Source organism: Girardinichthys multiradiatus, chromosome 7 (genome assembly GCF_021462225.1).
Source record: "Girardinichthys multiradiatus isolate DD_20200921_A chromosome 7, DD_fGirMul_XY1, whole genome shotgun sequence".
Classification (NCBI taxonomy): Eukaryota; Metazoa; Chordata; class Actinopteri; order Cyprinodontiformes; family Goodeidae; genus Girardinichthys; species Girardinichthys multiradiatus.
This window is the reverse complement of record NC_061800.1, coordinates 1,906,963-1,928,118: the sequence shown is the minus strand read 5'-3', so window position 1 is coordinate 1,928,118 and position 21,156 is coordinate 1,906,963. Positions and strand designations below refer to the sequence as shown.

The window sequence follows — 21,156 nt, the reverse complement described above, 5'->3', positions numbered from 1 at the left end:
GTGTCAACATGTCCATCATTAAGTCATGATCATGTGTACAACATTTCAAGTGGATCCAATGATGTATGAGGGAGATATAGCCCTTGAAGTGTCCTAGGGGGTGCTATTGATCCAAATGTCAATGTAATCCAATAGAGGTTTTTAGGGGCTGACAAAGATCAACCATATTTATTTTGGAGTGAATGGGACCATCCATGTGTAATTTAGAGGCAAACGTATGGCAGTGGCGTGACATGAGAATTCGCCACGCCATCATATTCACACCCTCCAGCTAAAGCAGTAAGTACTGTCGACTGTCTAAGATCATCATGTCATCTGTTAGTTGGGACAGTTTTACATTGATTAGCTGAAGAACATCAAACATTGATTCTGTAAAGGAAAACGGGGCACTTCCTGGTCTCAGGGGCGGGGCTTCGATGATGTCAGCATCTGACCAGTGAATATTTTTCAGGCCTAGAGGCAGATCAATCCCAGAAGGTTTGATGTGTCTGTGACTTTCCTTGTAGGAGCTGTCAATTTAGTGTTTTATGGCGAGAAGTCATATTTTGAGGTGTGGCCACGCCCACATGCTTTCATGTATGAAAAAGCTTTTGATAACTTTTGATCCCCAATGCCTGAAGAGTATACTGAGTGATTTTCAAGTCTCTAAGTCAAAAGCTGCAGGAGGAGTTCGCTGAGATATGCGGGCTAGAAACGCCCAAAACAGGGTCAAAATGGCAACTTCAATCCAAAATGGCCGACTTCCTGTTGGGTTTGGACCAATGCTCCAAGAGACTTTTTTGTAGGTCCTGAGAAGTTACAGATGTGTACCAAATTTCAGATTCCTCGGTCAAAGTATTGCTTGGGGCTGATCTTTTTCATTTTTCTAGGGGTTGCTGTGGACGAATTAGGCCACGCCCACCGAATATGTCATCAGATCTTTGTTGGGGACTGGACAAGGATCAATCACATTGAATTTGGTGCAGATCAGATGATCTATGTGGAAATTAGAGTCAAACGTATGGCCATGGAGTGACGTCTGACTTTGCGGCGCCACCACGGCCACGCCCTTTTATGAAAAGTCACTGTGCTTCAAACGAAGTTAGACCCACTAGTTATCTGTCTTCTGACACACTTTCAAGTTGATTGGGTCAAGAGGGTCAGAGAGGCACCTTTCCAAGTGAAAAAAGTGACTTCCTGTTCTGAGGGGGCGTGGCTTTGATGATGTCAGCATATGACCCCATAGGATTGTCGGGAACGGAAAGGTCCTCCTTCATGCCAACTTTGGTTTGATTTGTCGTTTCTTTGGGAAAGTTATTGAATTTTTTCACTTTGAGCACGAAGACCAAGTTCGTGTCCTGGCCACGCCCCCTAAACATGGCCGCAAACTCAGGATTTTGATAACTTTTAATCCCCCATGCCTTATCTGCATATAGGCCGAATATGAAGGCGATAGCTCAAAATCCCTAGGAGGAGTTCGTTAAAGTTTGAGGTGAGTAAAAGTGAAAAACGGGCAAAAATCGGCATTTGACCCAAAATGGCTGACTTCCTGTGCATTTAAGGGCATACCCCCAAGATACTTTTTTTCTTTGTTTGAGGAGCTCTAGCATTGTGCCGAATTTCAGATCTGTACGACTTACGGTTCAGCCTATCTCACGTTTGGGGGCGTGGCTAAGTGGTTGGGCCACGCCCACTGACGACAACATTAAGGATCAAGAATTTCACTCTGGGGACAATTTTGGGTAAAATCTTGCGCGTTTTGGTGAATGGCAAAGTCCCCATATTGCCCCGCAAAGAGGCAACGGAATAATAATAAGAATTCTTGCGATTACAATAGGCCCTTGCAGTTTTCCTGCTCGGGCCTAATAATTGTAATTTACAAGATTTTACCCATGTATGCATCAAGCCATATGTTCTAGACATTTAATTTTATTTAACTAGACTCTAAAACAAATTACATTAAATACCGTGCTGATTGGTGGAGCTTTTACAGACCTATGAAAACAAACAGGAGAAAAAAAATCTAATATTGATTATAGGCCAGTTGGTAGGTGCATCATTAGTTGTTTTTTTTTTATTCTGTGTTTTCTGCATACAATTTATAGTTGAAAGAGTAAGAAATGTGATTTGGGTATCATTTGTAAGGTGATAAAAAGATATTTGGTGTTTCAATAGGTACAAACTTTACCAACTTCTGTATTAGTGGTATATTTTGCAAGTGGACAGACAAAAATATTTGACTTAAAGGAGTTTTGTTTTTAATGGAACCAAAGTGTGAGATGAATAAATATAAATGGAACAACTACATTTATAGTTCCCCCTTAATCTTAGAAACACATTTCCTTAAAGGTTTTAGATGCACAGTATGGTAAATTGGAGAAATGCAAAGGGGTATGTTTTGGCTACCATTAACTGGACCAAAGCAACAGAGGCAAGCAGACATGTGCTTTATGTGTTTTTGTGATTAACAAATTAAAAGAATTGAGACCCTGAGGACTATAGCCTCATTCTTTATACAACATTAGGAACAAGCATGTCCCACAGGAAACTCACACTGTTATTAATATGGAACTATGTAACTGGTGAAATAGTTTGTTAAAATGGATGCTTAACAAATATTAGAATCCAAACATTGTTTTACTGTAGATGATTTTTCTGTCCCCGGTAAATAGATGTTGACAATGTTATGGACTTTGGCAGGTGGACCAAGGAAGGGTCTCAGGAAACTAAATTCAGGATACATTTGTGCGTTTCAACATGAACATTTTTGAACATGCATGTTTTGCATGATTGTCAGTTTTTGACTTTAACAAGGACTGAACCCGTAGAGGTCTTTGGTGAGGCTCGAATTAGATCTTGTAGAATGGGGTGGGCTGTGGTGAAATCAGGTCTCGACATGTAGGCACAAGGAACTCAGTGCTTGACAGGCACTAGAAATTTACCAGGAATTTACCAAAGAGGTTTTGTAAGCTACTGTAATTGATGACTGCAGTTTACAGTCTAAAGATGGGGGATGAATGTAGCCATCACTGATGGATTTATAGCATCTGACTGAACATCAGAATCTGCTTGTTTTCAAACACTACAGGGAAAAGTCAGGGGACGGACAGCAAGGTGAAAACTCCCTTAGCCTGAAGCACTACTCAAAATAAATATATTTATTAAGAAACTTTAACTTATGTGATGTAGAACATACAATAATCACTAGTCACAAAAATAAAATCCTTCAATTCATTGTGTACAGTTACATCAAGTTGAATAATTCAAAACTTTCTTTGGAAGGGAAGGAAAGAAAGGAAATAAAAATGTGAGACCCCTCTCCATTCCAATGGCCACCTTATCTACATGGTTCGTAATGACGGTGTTGTGAAAAAGTAACTTGTTAGGTATAGTGGTGTAAGGATAAAGGAGTGGGGTTTTTTTTTAGGTGGGGAGTCTGAATGATACATTATAGGTCACTCCATATAAGGACACAAAACAACATGAAAGTTGTCCACCAAATAAGGTAAAAAAGTCGACATTTTTGATCCTTTCAAATTAACATGTTAAAAGTATATAATAGATTATTGGTGTTTAATCCTAAAAGTTTTTCCCTTTCTTAATAGCATCGCAAGGATTTCTAAGGGAGGGACTCAGAGGTAAGACAACGTTTGCATTTTTATTCACAACTTACGTTGCAAGAAATAAGTAGGATGTGGTTGTAAGCAGATATCTGGTTACAAACAAAACACATTTTTATTGCACTTGTGCACAATTTAGGATATTAAAATTAGAGAGTGCTGGGAATAAGTTCAAAATGTGGTAAACTCACAAGATGCATCTTACCCACTAAACAAATATTCACTGAGCATCATTCATTGTCCCAGTATTTACTCAAGCGTTGTTTCTCCAAAACCATGTTTTTTGATGAAAGTAGCCAAATGAATCCTGGCCACCTTTTACTACAGAAGAATATCCTCCATTTCCCTATTGTAACAGTCCTGAGCTTTTATGGCCCCATGGAGGAGAGTTAGATAGAAGCTTTATTTGACATGATAACAACAAAACATCTTTGGTCCCAAAGTCTAACTAAGTCTTGCTAACACCTATATGTCCTGCCGTTAATTCATAATGAAACAAAATACACAACATTAGAGTCTTTGATGTCCTGATAGATAGCGTAGGAAAGGTACCACAAAGTCTGGTCAGATAATCATATGTTGCAGCAGAGAAAGCTGGTTTCCTACCATAAACCTTACTGACCTACTAAAAACTCCTGGCCTAAAAGAATACGTTATGATGTCCTGAAAGGTGGGGGTCATAAATTAATATTGGCTTAACATAAAACTTAAACCCTTTGATCTTTTGATTTTTCTACCAGAGGAAGTCATACACTTTTATGACTGTAATAAACCCTTTAATCTTCTGACAGGGGTCATAAATCATCTCATAGGGGCCATAAATCACATTTGACACAATATGTATTTTTTCTTTTCTCAACTGCAAGGTGAAGATGGGGTTCTGGTTTAGGCTAGTATTATTAAAGATCAGCTATTAGGACCTTTTTGGTTTGAAGACTCAAACTCCCAAACCTACTGCCAGTTTTTACAAAACATGGTCCAGGAAATGAACTGCATCTTTTAAGATGACTGATTTTTCTATGTAGGACAATGCTGCATTGTCATGCTGGTGCATGCTGGTGATTGTCATGTAAGTGCAAAAAGTTGCATTGCAGAAACCCATTTAGATAACTGTCCTGAATTTTCTGGTAAAGTGAAAGACTTCCTACTTTAAGAAGAACTTTGAACCCGACACCAGCTGTTTGTGTAGCCGGTGTTCTTGTTAATTACCTGCAGAAGGAAGATTGTAACCCAGATCTTCAAAGGAGAAACTGTCCCTTCCTCTGTAAAGGTCCCATTTCCCTGCTGACCTGGGAAAACGGTGGCTCTGTAATCACAGACGGTTTTGCTTTCCATGTCCATTAAGCTCCAGTCAGTCTACCTCCACCTTGTTCCTAAGGAGCTGCATGCCTTAATTGCTAATGAGTAATCACAGTAAGAGGCTTCGTGTCAAGTATAACACTGTAAATATTGTTGGTTCTTTTGATCTTTGTTTTGTTTACTGTTCCACAAGTAGAAGTGTTTTTATATTATTGTTTTGAGTTGTAAGTAGTTTTAAAACCTCCGCTGCTGGGCCTAAAATATTGAGTTTCTTCTCTTTTGTCTGTGTTTCCTCTTAAAAAACTTACATACAAAATGCTACAACCTCAGGGAGCTTGCTAGGGGGCAGTCCCTTTGTCTTAGTTGCAAAATCTAGCAGTCCTTGATCCTTCATGCACCAATTCTGTCCACCATCTTGTTTGCTATAGCTAACTTAGCTACCGTTAACTTAGCCTTGCTCAGACCACCCAGGTGACATTGTAGACTATTTTGTTCAGTGGTGGGTACAGCTAACCAAAAAGATAGCTTGCTAACCTATATTCTGCTAAGTAAAGTATTATCTTTGCCAACGTTTAACAGATAAAAAAAATAGTGAAAGCTAACAATAACCGTTATCCACTAAGATAACTGTGACACAGTCATCTTCCATAGCTTGAAGAATAACTAACAACTTATTTGTTCGGGTACTTATATTCATCTTTGTTCTTCTTTTCATCTAATCTCTTCTCCTTTTTTCATTGAGTTATCCGGCTTTATAAATCATCCTGACCTCCAGGAATTTCTTACCATGTACATTGTTAGGGACATATATTTCACAAGGCACTTCAAATGTTGGCACATATTGGCACTAGCTTGTACTCAAACTAGTGTGTAAAAGTCAAACAAACTGTATCAAGCACAGATATTTCTGCAAAAAATCTTACACATAAGAAAGCTGACAGCCTGGACTGACCTTTAAAGAAAAGGGGAAACTAAAATTATAATATTCACTACATTTAGATCCAAATTTGTGGTAAAACAAAACCAAATGGCTGGCTAACAACTATGGTATTGAGTAAATTAAAAATCTCTTCATTTATTCTATTATAGACTATGAAGGACAATTATCTCTTGGCCAATCCCTGTTACATTTGTAGTCATAAAGGACAGAGTTTAGGAACATGCTGTAAACTGCTCAACTATGCTGTTTCTCTAACATTAGCATGTTTCAGTAAAACGATCTAAGTCGTTAAACATAATGACACCCCAGAAAATGAATTTATTTGCTAAACACTCAACTCAAAATAACCCAAATTACTACCATTGACAACACATTCCGATCTTAGTCAGCGGGAGAAGGCTGCCTAGGCAGCTCTATCTTCACAGAAAACCATACCATCCTCTTAATCTCTCCCAGTCCGTCTCTGAAAGAAATCCTTGCTGTACCTCATCGTTTACTCATTGCCATTATACTCCTGTAGGCAAAGCGGAAATTGCATTTCTTTTGTGAAAAATAAAAAAAATTAGAAGTGGTTTCTAGTAGACCTTTAAACTCTATAACCTGTAGGAGGAAAGATGAGGACAAATTTATTTATTTTTTTTATTCACCCTTTATTCATACAGATTGTCTCATTTAGATCCAAAATCTCAATTGCAAGAGAAATCTGTTTGTTTTACATTTTCCAACAAAGCAAGTTGGTAAAACCTTTAACTTAGTGTTGAGGTTAGAAAATATTAATGAGCATTCAAAAGGGATAACAATTGCAAGTTCTTACCAACTCCAGCAGCTCTGAGGGTTTGATCATCTTGTAAAATTAGCTTTTCGTCGTCATTCAAACTCATTACCAACTCATTTGTCTGAAACAATAGAAACAAATGCTTACGATCAATACGTATCTTTTTGAAATAAAGAATTCCAGTTAGATCGCTGGATTGAAGAAACTGTTTTTGGGCAAAATTTTATCTTTTGCAGGTCTTATGCAAAATGTTCAGACTGTTTTGCGATAAAGAAAATCTTTGGGTAGATCAAACGAACAGACACGCTATACTTTGACAGGCTTGTCACAAGGTTAAAATCTACCATTCCTTATACTGCCACTGTGCTTCCTCAAGTGATAACAGCACAAATACCAGAAGGATTGATTTAAACTTGTTCTCACCCGTTAGGAGCTAAGTGTGAGTGTCTAATATAAGTTATAACAGATTTCTCTGGAGATTGTGGCCTCGGCAAATACAGGTCCTTCTCAAAAAATTAGCATATTGTGATAAAGTTCATTATTGTCTATAATGTAATGATGAAAATTTAACATTCATATATTTTAGATTCATTGCACACTAACTGAAATATTTCAGGTCTTTTATTGTCTTAATAGGGATGATTTTGGCATACAGCTCATGAAAACCCAAAATTCCTATCTCACAAAATTAGCATATCATTAAAAGGGTCTCTAAACGAGCTATGAACCTAATCATCTGAATCAACGAGTTAACTCTAAACACCTGCAAAAGATTCCTGAGGCCTTTCAAACTCCCAGCCTGGTTCATCACTCAAAACCCCAATCATGGGTAAGACTGCCGACCTGACTGCTGTCCAGAAGGCCACTATTTACACCCTCAAGCAAGAGGGTAAGACACAGAAAGAAATTTCTGAACGAATAGGCTGTTCCCAGAGTGCTGTATCAAGGCACCTCAGTGGGAAGTCTGAGGGAAGGAAAAAGTGTGGCAGAAAACGCTGCACAATGAGAAGAGGTGACCGGACCCTGAGGAAGATTGTGGAGAAAGGCCGATTCCAGACCTTGGGGGACCTGCGGAAGCAGTGGACTGAGTCTGGAGTAGAAACATCCAGAGCCACCATGCACAGGCGTGTGCAGGAAATGGGCTACAGGTGCCGCATTCCCCAGTCCTGGGCTACAGAGAAGCAGCACTGGACTGTTGCTCAGTGGTCCAAAGTACTTTTTTCGGATGAAAGCAAATTCTGCATGTCATTCGGAAATCAAGGTGCCAGAGTCTGGAGGAAGACTGGGGAGAAGGAAATGCCAAAATGCCAGACGTCCAGTGTCAAGTACCCACAGTCAGTGATGGTCTGGGGTGCCGTGTCAGCAGCTGCTGATTTTGGAGCACTTCATGCTTCCATCTGCTGAAAAGCTTTATGGAGATGAAGATTTCATTTTTCAGCACGACCTGGCACCTGCTCACAGTGCCAAAACCACTGGTAAATGGTTTACTGACCATGGTATCACTGTGCTCAATTTGCCTGCCAACTCCCCTGACCTGAACCCCATAGAGAATCTGTGGGATATTGTGAAGAGAACGTTGAGAGACTCAAGACCCAACACTCTGGATGAGCTAAAGGCCGCTATCGAAGCATCCTGGGCCTCCATAAGACCTCAGCAGTGCCACAGGCTGATTGCCTCCATGCCACGCCGCATTGAAGCAGTCATTTCTGCAAAAGGATTCCCGACCAAGTATTGAGTGCATAACTGTACATGATTATTTGAAGGTTGACGTTTTTTTGTATTAAAAACACTTTTCTTTTATTGGTCGGATGAAATATGCTAATTTTGTGAGATAGGAATATTGGGTTTTCATGAGCTGTATGCCAAAATCATCCGTATTAAGACAATAAAAGACCTGAAATATTTCAGTTAGTGTGCAATGAATCTAAAATATATGAATGTTAAATTTTCATCATTACATTATAGACAATAATGAACTTTATCACAATATGCTAATTTTTTGAGAAGGACCTGTAGTTTGGTTTACCTGTTTTTGTGTAATTTAATTGTTCAGAGTGGATAGTGTCCGGTGTTCAGTGTGATTGTCTGCTTTTCTGTATTTTTATCCATTTAATAAAGCCATTTAATAAATAGTTGTTTTTTTACTTGTTACCGCTCTACTGCAGTTACTCCAGTTCCTTTATTCAAGGCAGAGTTCTGCTTTCCCTTTTTAACTATAAATAAAATATTACAATTCCATAAGTAAGTTTCAATTAGTTTATATAATTAAAGCAGAAAAAAATAGCACAACACGGTATCGGGTCCAATCCTCTCCTCACGTAGACAAAGTAGGTGGAAACTCGAACAGAGAACAGACATCATTATATACTTTAGGCTCTGCCTTGTTACTTGAGAGCATAGAACTCAGTGTATCAGTAAATTTATGTTTCAGAATGGAACAGCTTTAACTGGATTGTGTATTCAAGGTTTCTCCATGAAAATATGCAATAGTGAGTGTGAGGACCCACAGACCCTCCCCCTGGACCCGGGACAGATACGGAGGAGATCCAAGCCACAGACATCCAAAGGCCCTCCACAGCACAGGAACCCCAGGAAAACCACCGCCGGAACTACCGTAACCCCAGCAGAGGAGCAGGAGAGAATGCCAGGAGAACCACCCATCAGCCACAGTGCAGAAGCCTCAGGGAGCTGCAGAGACGAGCCGACAGGCCCCTCCTGGCAGCCGTCTACGCCCGAGCAGATCCAGCCATGGACCCAGAGACCCAAGACTCCGGGACACATCACTCCCCGAGCAGAGGCCCGACAGAGCCCAGGGGTCCAGGCCCCGCCAAGCAGCCACCAGGAGTGAGCCAGCACACACCAAAGCACCCAGCCACGTATACAGAGAACCACAAGTACACCGGCAGGTAGTGTGGCGGGGAGGCACATCCATCGGGCGAAAGGCTAGGGGCAGGCACCAGGCCCCGAGAACTGACCGAAAATCAGGACCAACACCCCCAGCCCTTCCGTAACCATCCAAACCCTCAAACCCCAATTCTCAGCCCCGACCCCCAATCCTATGCCCGAAGGAGCTACCGCCCCCCCAACAAAAAGGAGCCAGCCGGAAGCATGCGCAGCATTGACCAAGAGTGCAGCCCCACCACAGAAAAAAGAGCAGGACAGCCGGACCACCGCAACCAGAATACGCCACACAAAGGAGGACACAAGACCAACATGCCCAACCACCCCCGAACCACGGGGCAGAGCCAACAGAGCGCCCAGTACCCGATGCCCGGCACCAGACACCAGCCACAACCAGGCAAGCAGAACAACAAAATATGCCCCACACAAACACTGAGGCCGCCAACAAGAAACACCCGACCCAAAATGGCAGGCCCACCCAAATGCAAGCTCCAGACCAGCATAGGCACATGCACGCCCCACAGACAATCGAGCCGAGACCCCCCGGGCAGCAAGGCAGTCAAGCAGACCTCGCAATGCACCACACTGCCCACCACCATGCCCAAGGAAAGGATGTTGGATGTGGTTCGTCCTTCTTGGTGGTATGCTGACATTACCCTGGATACCGTGGCTCTTGATACATCACAAAGACTTGCTGTCTTGGACTCAGAAGCGCCAGCAAGACGTGCACCAACAATTTGTCCTCTTTTGAACTCTGGTATGTCACCCATAATGTTGTGTACATTTCAATATTTTGAGCAAAACTGTGCTCTTACCCAGCTAATTGAACCTTCACACTCTGCTCTTACTGGTGCAATGTGCAATCAATGAAGACTGGCTACCAGGCTGGTCCAATTTAGCCATGAAACCTCCCACAACAGGTGTTTCAGTTTCATTGTCCAACCCGTATGTATGTATGCATGTGTGTGTGTGTGTGTGTATATATATATATATATATATATATATATATATATATATATATATACATGTGTGTGTATATAGTGTGCACTAAGTTATATATATATATATATATATAGCTTCACACTGAAGGCATCAAAACTATGAATTAACACATGTGGAATTATATACTGAACAAAAAAGTGTGAAACAACTGAAAGTATGTCTTATATTCTAGGTGCTTCAAAGTAGCCACCTTTTGCTTTGATTACTGCTCCACACACTCTTGGCATTCTGTCGATGAGCTTCAAAAGGTAGTCACCTGAAATGGTTTTCACTTCACAGGTGTGCCCTGTCGGGTTTAATAAGTGGGATTTCAAGCCTTATAAATGGGGTTGGGACCATCAGCTGTGTTGTGCAGGAGGTGGATACAGTACACAGCAGACAGTCCCACTGAATAGACTGTTAGGATTTGTATTATGGCAAGAAAAAAAGTAGCTAGGTAAAGAAAAACGACTGGCCATCTTTACTTTAAGAAATTAAGGTCAGTCAGTCCGAACAATTGGGAAAACTTTGAAAATGTCCTCAAGTGCAGTCACAAAAACCATCAAGCGCTACAAAGAAACTGGCTCACATGAGGACCGCCCCAGGAAAGAAAGACCAAGAGTCACCTCTGCTGCGGACAATAAGTTAATCCGAGTCACCAGCCTCAGAAATCGCAGGTTAACAGCAGCTCAGATTAGAGAACAGGTCAATGCCTCACAGATTTCTAGCAGCAGACACATCTCTAGAACTGTTGAGAGGAGACTGTGTGAATCAGGCCTTCATGGTAAAATAGCTGCTAGGAAACCACTGCTGAGGACAGGCAACAAGCAGAAGAGACTTGTTTGGGCTAAAGAACACAAGGAATGGACATTAGACCAGTGGAAATCTGTGCTTTGGTCTGATGAGTCCAAGTTTGAGATCTTTGGTTCCAACCACCGTGTCTTTGTGCGGCGCAGAAGAGGTGAACGGATGAACTCTACATGCCTGGTTCCCACCGTGAAGTAGAGGCTGACATTTTTTCTGGAGTCCCATGGGTCACGGGATTCCCACAGGAATCCCGCGGGACGGGAGACAGCATCAGTAAAGATCACGTGATTGGGACGGTACAGGATAAAAAATGAACGGGAGCAGATGGGACCGGGAGCTAACCAAAAGGAGGGAAAATAAACTAGGATCAATTGTGTTTGGAAATGTAAAACTGAGACTTTGTTATAAACTTAAAAAAAAAAAAATGTAATCGTCGCCGCCATTGTGTAGTTTTTTTTCCAAGAAGCCTATACTATAATGCGAGTCAAACGAACTACAGGACCCACAAGCCAACAGTGCTTCTGATCAATGTTTTCCACCTGCGTTCAGAATGGAGGGAGCAAACGCAGGTGGAGAAGTGGACGTGGTAAAATTGGATTTGTAACGTAAAGTCAGAAATAAGGACTTATCTATTAAACTCATAGAGCTGACAGGAAAGTCGCAAATATTACCGAACTTCAGGAGAGTTGAATGCAGCTGTGTTAACACGCAGTCTGCTGCTTGTAAAACGTGTTTAGTCGTAAGACAGATTCTGGATTAAATCAGTCCTGCATCTCTTCATTCATCAAACCAAAAGTACCATCATGTGTCAAGTCTCATCTGACCAACAAAACTGCTACATGTGCTCTAAAGATTTAAGAGGTAAGGTACGGAAGCCCGTGAGGGGACATGGGGAAATTTATTTATTTTGCGTCCCCACGCCATACTTTTGCGTTCAGCATTTTGGAACAGCCGCACAAATGACAAACTGCTCATAAAACAAACAGCACTGATATGTCATTGATATGGTTTATTTGTCATATGCAGGTTAACACGCAGTAAACAATGCGATGAAATGCTTAGGATAAGAAGAACCGTTCAAATCACGATAAAAACAAAAACACTAATGGCATACAAAAAAAAGTACACATCATGCAGCAGTAATAAGCAAACAACGTGTCACAGATGTGGTTTCGTGCAGTATTATTGTTCAGTAGTTTGTTTGACAGCTTGTGGATAAAAACTGTCTTTTAGTCTGATTGAAGATAATTTTATTTAAGGCTGATTTCAAAATAAAACTCAATAAATCTCAAAACGGGTGTAGTGTTTGTTTCATTTTTGAAATTATCTGGTTTGGAAACTATCCCACAAAGTATTGCGAAATAACGCAAAGACTATTGCACGCAAAAAGAGAAAAAAATCCCCCATGTCCCCTCACGGACTCCGTATAGAAAGGCTTCATCAAGGGAAAATATTAAATAAATATGTTGTGAAATAGAAAAAAATTGAATGTACCATTAAATGTACAATTTATTTAATACATCATTAAATATTAAGTGTACCACTAATTACATCATGTCGTCTTTAAAATTATACTTAATTATTCAGTGGCACATTTAATTGCATAATAGTTCATTTCATGATATAATGGTACATTTATTGTTTCTAATGATGTATTAAATAAATAAATGGTACCTTTAATTTAATGGCACATTTCTTTCATGTTACATTTACTTCACTTATGGGACATTCACAACATTTATTTATTTAATGATGATTTTATTGTATTAATTTTGTCCAGTTTGACCCTCCATTCTTGATGCTTGTATAGGAGGTCATGTCGGAATTTGAATCAGGTGAGCTGGAGCAGACACACATCTAAAACTTGCAGGGAAGGGGTCCCTGAGGACCAGGGCTGTGAACCATTGAGGTACAGTTTCTAAATTATGAAGGTAATGCATTTTTGTCCTTTTGTACATTAAGAACAGTTCTCTTACTAGGTGCATTTTTCTTTCGTTCCAGCAACTTGAAACATAAAAGTGATGTCATTGTTCAAAGGAAACAATCACTTAATAAATAAGTAAAATACAACTAGGTACATTTTGTTTATTCAACTAAGATAGGCATGGTCTGTTTCCTTGTTTGATATTTTATTATTTCTTCATTATTATTCTTTTTACTTTAACTGGCCTTTACTACAGCTAAAAACAGGGACCTAACTGGTCCTTCAAAGAAAGAAATTGCCAAAAGACTAAATGAAGAAAACAAAAATGGGAATGGCACAGGAGTGGGAGTCGTTCTGAATGGGAGCGGGATGGGAGTGGGAGTCAATTTACAAGGAGTGGGACGGGACAGGATTTTTTTCGTTATGCTGGCCTGGGATTGGGATGGGACAAGACATTTTTCTGTGGGATCGGGATGGGACAGGAGAGAAAATCCACTCCCGTGTCACCCTCTACCGTGAAGCATGGAGGAGGAGGTGTGATGGTGTGGGGCTGCTTTGCTGGTGACACTGTTGGGGATTTATTCAAAATTGAAGACATACTGAACCAGCATGGCTACCACAGCATCTTGCAGCAGCATGCTATTCCATCCGGTTTGCGTTTAGTTGGACCATCATTTATTTTTCAACAGGACAATGACCCCAAACACACCTCCAGGCTGTGTAAGGGCTATTTGACCAAGAAGAAGAGATGACCTGGCCTCCACAGTCACCGGACCTGAACCCAATCGAGATGGTTTGGGGTGAGCTGGACCGCAGAGTGAAGGCAAAAGGGCCAACAAGTGCTAAGCATCTCTGGGAACTCCTTCAAAACTGTTGGAAAACCATTTCAGGTGACTACCTCTTGAAGCTCATCAACAGAATGCCAAGAGTGTGCGGAGCAGTAATCAAAGCAAAAGGTGGCTACTTTGAAGAACCTAGAATATAAGACATATTTTCAGTTGTTTCACACTTTTTTGTTCAGTATATAATTCCACATGTGTTAATTCATAGTTTTGATGCCTTCAGTGTGAAACTACAATATTCATAGTCATGAAAATAAAGAAAACTCTTTGAAAAAAAGGTGTGTCCAAACATAAAACCTAGTGCCTTTAGACAACAATTTTGATGCTGCAGCGTTTAGCTTTTTAATCAGATACCTTTGCTCCGTGAGCTTGGTGAATAATCTTCATAGTGTCTGAAAATACAAAAGAACACAATTACATGGAATATGTCTATTTCTTTAAAGGGAAATAAATGACCACTTTATAAAAGTGTGTGTGTGTTTGTGTGTGTGTGTGTGTACGTGCTCAAAAACAACAGCCCCTTTCCAACCGAAAGCCCCAGGATTTGTTTTACCAGGGTAATCAGAATCCCAGGAAATCTTGTATTTTATTTTCCATCACCAAAGACCATATATTAAAATCAGCCTAAGATTATATGGGGAAGTTGTGAAGGAAACAACTTCATTCCAGCAGATGGTATAACTCCCTTATGCTGTTTAAAAGTTAAATAATGTATTTATTTGAACTGAAATAATAGATGAGCAGCTTTAGAGTTATACACCTGATTAATTCCTTCAATTATTACTATCAGGATGTCCACAACATGCAGTTAAAAGTCTTCCAACTGATCCAAAATACTGCAGCCAGAGTTCTGATGAAAATTAAAAAGAGAGATCATATTTCTCCTATTTTAGCTTCCCTTCATTGGCTCCCTGTTAAATCCAGAATAGAATTTAAAATTCTCCTCCTCACATATAAAGCCCTTAATGATCTAGCTCCATCATACATCAGAGATCTGATTGGTCCATATGTCCCTAACAGAACACTTCGTTCTCAGACTGCAGGTTTACTGGTGGTTCCTAGAGTCTCTAGAAGTAGAATGGGAGGCAGATTCTTTAGTTATTGAGCTCCTCTCCTGTGGAACCAGCTCCCAGTTTTAGTCCGTGAGGCAGACACCTTGTCTACTTTTAAGGCTAGGCTTAAAACTTTCCTTTTTGATAAAGCTTATAGTTAGAGTGGCTTAAGTTATCTTGAGCTTTCTCTGTAGTTATGCTACTATAGGCTTAGGCTGCTGGAGGACATAATGACCATTTTTACTCTCTGCATTCTCACACTACTCTCCAATTTTGCGTTATTTGCTGTTATTTCAGCTTTTAACTCTACAGGTCCTTCTCAAAATATTAGCATATTGTGATAAAGTTCATTATTTTCCATAATGTCATGATAAAAATTTAACATTCATATAATTTAGATTCATTGCACACTAACTGAAATATTTCAGGTCTTTTATTGTCTTAATACGGATGATTTTGGCATACAGCTCATGAAAACCCAATATTCCTATCTCACAAAATTAGCATATTTCATCCGACCAATAAAAGAAAAGTGTTTTTAATACAAAAAACGTCAACCTTCAAATAATCATGTACAGTTATGCACTCAATACTTGGTCGGGAATCCTTTTGCAGAAATGACTGCTTCAATGCGGCGTGGCATGGAGGCAATCAGCCTGTGGCACTGCTGAGGTCTTATGGAGGCCCAGGATGCTTCGATAGCGGCCTTTAGCTCATCCAGAGTGTTGGGTCTTGAGTCTCTCGACGTTCTCTTCACAATATCCCACAGATTCTCTATGGGGTTCAGGTCAGGAGAGTTGGCAGGCCAATTGAGCACACTGATACCATGGTCAGTAAACCATTTACCAGTGGTTTTGGCACTGTGAGCAGGTGCCAGGTCGTGCTGAAAAATCAAATCTTCATCTCCATAAAGCTTTTCAGCAGATGGAAGCATGAAGTGCTCCAAAATCTCCTGATAGCTAGCTGCATTGACCCTGCCCTTGATAAAACACAGTGGACCAACACCAGCAGCTGACACGGCACCCCAGACCATCACTGACTGTGGGTACTTGACACTGGACTTCTGGCATTTTGGCATTTCCTTCTCCCCAGTCTTCCTCCAGACTCTGGCACCTTGATTTCCGAATGACATGCAGAATTTGCTTTCATCCGAAAAAAGTACTTTGGACCACTGAGCAACAGTCCAGTGCTGCTTCTCTGTAGCCCAGGTCAGGCGCTTCTGCCGCTGTTTCTGGTTCAAAAGTGGCTTGACCTGGGGAATGCGGCACCTGTAGCCCATTTCCTGCACATGCCTGTGCACGGTGGCTCTGGATGTTTCTACTCCAGACTCAGTCCACTGCTTCCGCAGGTCCCCCAAGGTCTGGAATCGGCCCTTCTCCACAATCTTCCTCAGGGTCCGGTCACCTCTTCTCGTTGTGCAGCGTTTTCTGCCACACTTTTTCCTTCCCACAGACTTCCCACTGAGGTGCCTTGATACAGCACTCTGGGAACAGCCTATTTGTTCAGAAATGTCTTTCTGTGTCTTACCCTCTTGCTTGAGGGTGTCAATAGTGGCCTTCTGGACAGCAGTCAGGTCGACAGTCTTACCCATGATTGGGGTTTTGAGTGATGAACCAGGCTGGGAGTTTTAAAGGCCTCAGGAATCTTTTGCAGGTGTTTAGAGTTAACTCGTTGATTCAGATGATTAGGTTCATAGCTCGTTTAGAGACCCTTTTAATTATATGCTAATTTTGTGAGATAGGAATTTTGGGTTTTCATGAGCTGTATGCCAAAATCATCCGTATTAAGACAATAAAAGACCTGAAATATTTCAGTTAGTGTGCAATGAATCTAAAATATATGAATATTAAATTTTCATCATTACATTATGGAAAATAATGAACTTTATCACAATATGCTAATATTTTGAGAAGGACCTGTATATTGTCTCTCTGTTTTTTTCTCTTTCTAGAAGCTACAACGGAAGCTCTGAGTTTAGCTGTGGCACCTTCCTGGAGGGGGACACTGGCCAACCTGCTGCTGCCAACAACTTAATGCTCACCTTATACAGATTTGCCATGTCTTTCGGTGTCAACCCCTTCTCTCCTAGACATAGCTACTGGCTGAGTTTCTACTGTGAATAACTGTATGTGCTCTCTTTCATACTCTAGACTTGAAAACTGGCTCAGAGTTTATCTACTAAAAGGAGCTATAACCACTAATGCTTCAATTTTCTTTTTCATATAGAAAGTACTCCTGGATCAGTGCTTCTTTGTTCTCTTTGTGTCTCTGCTCTGTTCTCTCAAACCTCCAGTCGGTTGTGGCAGATGGCCGCTCACACTGAGCCTGGTTCTGGTTCTGCTGGAGGTTTCTTCCTGTTAAAAGGAAGCTTTCCTCTCCACTGTTGCTGCATGCATGCTCATTATGAGTGAATGCTACAAGTCACTGACTGGATGAAATCTGCTGGGTTTCCCTTAGATAGAAAACTAATGTGAATAATAAACTAAATCCAAGTGCAATGTTTGATAGTTAGGATTAATTGGAATGTATAAACCTGACTTGAAATCTGTATGATTCGATTGAATTAACTTTGTAAAGTGCCTTGAGACAACATGTGTTGTGAATTGCCACTTTACAGATAAAAGTGAATTGAATTATACTCAAGGCAAACCAAAGGGCTTCAAATGACATCAAAGGAAAGAAAGAGTAAAGAAAGAATAAGTGTGAAATCATTTATAGAGTAAACCCACTAAAAGTGGAAAATATTCTATTGTTGCACAAGAAACAACAGTACACTATATTTTGACTTATAAGATGAGAAAAAGTATACTCTGCCTTTTTTAAATTTAGTAAATAAATATAGTAGAAACAAAAATAAAATTGACTATCAGAAGTAACATTTTTGGCATCCTTCAGAACATGCCAACAAGCTATTCAGTAAGTGAGGCAGCTCAAGAAGTAACTATAGAACGTGATCTGTGTTTGGACTGTTTAGATCAAAATAATATAAACAAAAAAATAAAAGCTTTGTCTTAACTTTCAACATATATGTTAGATACAAATCCTACCAAATTATTTAAGGAATTTGTAATCAATGCTTCAAAGATAATCTGAGAAAAGCAAAGCAGATGTAAACAGATTGGCAGAAAGTTTATTTAGAGAGCAAAGACTAATTGTGTCTAAAAGTGCAGCTTTGAGACAGTTGTGACTTGTTAGACACTGAAGCTTTTAGAAAGAAAAACTTTTGTTTCCAGGCCTATAAGGCTCTGAGTACTTTAAGAAACTTCAATAAAACCGGATTGAACAAATACAGCACAGAACTCTAACTCGCAATCAAAGACACATCGTTTCAACAATCAATGTATGGTGAAAACAAAAAAACAATCATACCATATCCATACTCTCTGAAAGGAGGAGGAAGTCCTGGTCTTGTTGCAATATCTGGAAGAAATAGTGTTTAATTCAAGAGTTACCTTTTCCTATTTAAGTCAAAACATAAATATTACAGTTATATTATAGAAACAGAGCAGGTGCTTCCATCTATTCCCAATAAATATTCCCAATAAAAAGTCTGAGTTGGAAAACTAAGAAGTATTAAGGTCCACAAATATAATTTGAAGACAATAAAATCCTTAAACAATTCAAAACTTGTATATAAAAATTTGACACACAACTAAGCAAAAAATATTTATTTTTCTTAGTTATTTTGGTCCAACTGCATTCTTTTTTGGGCAATATGTACTTAAGGCACAATTAATAATAGGTTTCAATTTATAATACATCCATTTTACTGCAGATGATTTCTGGCTCTGAGAACAGGAAAAATATTTTTAACAAAACAAATTTCAAAAATTGTAAAATACATCCGTTATAGTTGACAAAAAAAGTGTTTCATTTTACCTGAGATGTTTTTTGTTCATTTTGAGTTGGAAGTGTGTGTGTGTGTGTGTGTGTCTGTTTTAAGCCTGAAAATGGTGCATTCAGAGTCAGGTAGTCCCTCTTCTACTCTGTCCTGACCTACCGTCTTTCACACAGCGCATGAAGTCCTGCGTGGTCTGCTCCAGGCTGACCTGCTGGAAAACCACAGGCTTATAGTTTCTTTGCTCAAACGACCTGATGAGCCGAACCGTGACCACAACTGGAACGTCCATGCCCCTCGAAGATGATTGTCTTTCACCGTCCACACTGTCAGAAAAGCACCTAGAAAATGTGCGCCTGAAAGTATAAAAGCAAACCTCTGCTGTTGTAAATAGCAGAAAACTGACAATTTTAAAGTAGTCTTAAGACCTTACGAGTAGATCAAAGAAACCCCACCTCCACCTTTTTCTTCTTCTTGCTTTGTACTGGCGGTTGGTTGGCAAACAACAGAATTGAGCATTACCGCCACCTTCCTATGAATTTTAGAAACACCAACATCCTTTCTTTTCCTTCTCCCATTCCTTTTGCCATTTATCCTTCATTTTCTGTTTAACATTTTTATTTCTGTTTTACTAAAATTAATAACTAAATCTACTGATACATTTCTAACAGCTTCCTTTGCTGCCCCATCCACCAATTCATTTCCTTTAACACCATAATGCGCTGGTATCCATAAATAATCATTCATTATCATTAAACCCATCATATTTATTCTATATAATGTCTGTTAAATTTCTATTAAAATATCTGGCCTAATTTCTGAATGATTATACTGTAAACTAACAAAAGATTAACTAGAATCTGAACAAATTACTGATCTTAATGGTCTCATTTCCTCAACCCATTTAATGGCTAATAATTTTGCAATCATTTCCCCTGTATATACTGGAAGTCCATCATTTATTCTTTTCCTAATTTTAACATTGAACTCTGGTACTATGAAAGGTACTCCAACTTTAATATATTTTTAAAAGCATCTGTATAAATTTGAACATAACCATAATATTTATGGATATTGTCCAGTACTATATGTGAATGTAAACTGAATTCCTTATTCTCATTTCTCCTTTTCAACAAAGTAAAATCTACCATAACATCTGGAATTATGCAAGGCTGTATCACTGATAATGGAACTGTTTGACTTATATTAACTTGATCTATTTTGAATTTTGTTATTTTCTTATTCACAATCTAACCAAAAGTCTAGTATCTTTTGTCTCCAGCAAGGTTTTATTGTTTTTTGGATTGGATGATCCTGTCTATGACCTCTTAAATTAGCCAAGTAATTGAATGTGTTTGAATGTTAGATTTAATTGCTCCTGTACATACTCTCAATGCTTGGTATTGAATACAATCACATTTTTGTAAATTTCTGCCTGCTGCTGAATTATAAACGGTGCTTCCATAATCTAGTACTGATCTAATCAATCCTGTATATATAGCCTTAAGGACTATCCTATCTGCCCCCAAATCACTACCAGTTAAACACCTCATAATACAGGTCCTTCTCAAAATATTAGCATATTGTGATAAAGTTCATTATTTTCCATAAAGTCATGATGAAAATTTAACATTCATATATTTTAGATTCATTGCACACTAACTGAAATATTTCAGGTCTTTTATTGTCTTAATACGGATGATTTTGGCATACAGCTCATGAAAACCCAAAATTCCTATCTCACAAAATTAGCATATCATTAAAAGGGTCTCTAAACGAGCTATGAACCTAATCATCTGAATCAACGAGTTAACTCTAAACACCTGCAAAAGATTCCTAAGGCCTTTAAAACTCCCAGCCTGGTTCATCACTCAAAACCCCAATCATGGGTAAGACTGCCGACCTGACTGCTGTCCAGAAGGCCACTATTGACACCCTCAAGCAAGAGGGTAAGACACAGAAAGACATTTCTGAACGAATAGGCTGTTCCCAGAGTGCTGTATCAAGGCACCTCAGTGGGAAGTCTGTGGGAAGGAAAAAGTGTGGCAGAAAACGCTGCACAACGAGAATAGGTGACCGGACCCTGAGGAAGATTGTGGAGAAGGGCCGATTCCAGACCTTGGGGGACCTGCAGAAGCAGTGGACTGAGTCTGCAGTAGAAACATCCAGAGCCACCGTGCACAGGCGTGTGCAGGAAA

General features: G+C 39.7%; 1 protein-coding gene across 4 annotated transcripts in view; it reads right to left on the bottom strand.

Annotated features, from left to right (window-relative positions):
- Positions 1–19,483, bottom strand: part of c7h2orf76 (chromosome 7 C2orf76 homolog) — a 28,851-nt gene extending 9,368 nt beyond the window's left edge. The window contains exons 1-5 of one of the 4 annotated variants that reach the window (XM_047371505.1): positions 19,414–19,483; positions 19,121–19,314; positions 18,490–18,540; positions 14,423–14,460; positions 6,653–6,734 (exon numbers count right to left, since the gene is read on the bottom strand). In XM_047371505.1, coding sequence (XP_047227461.1) covers positions 6,653–6,734; positions 14,423–14,460; positions 18,490–18,540; positions 19,121–19,250 — 301 coding nt within the window. In that variant the 5' untranslated portion in view covers positions 19,251–19,314; positions 19,414–19,483. The other 3 variants (XM_047371506.1, XM_047371507.1, XM_047371504.1) reach the window with 3 other exon arrangements.
- Between the last annotated feature and the right edge of the window lie 1,673 nt (positions 19,484–21,156).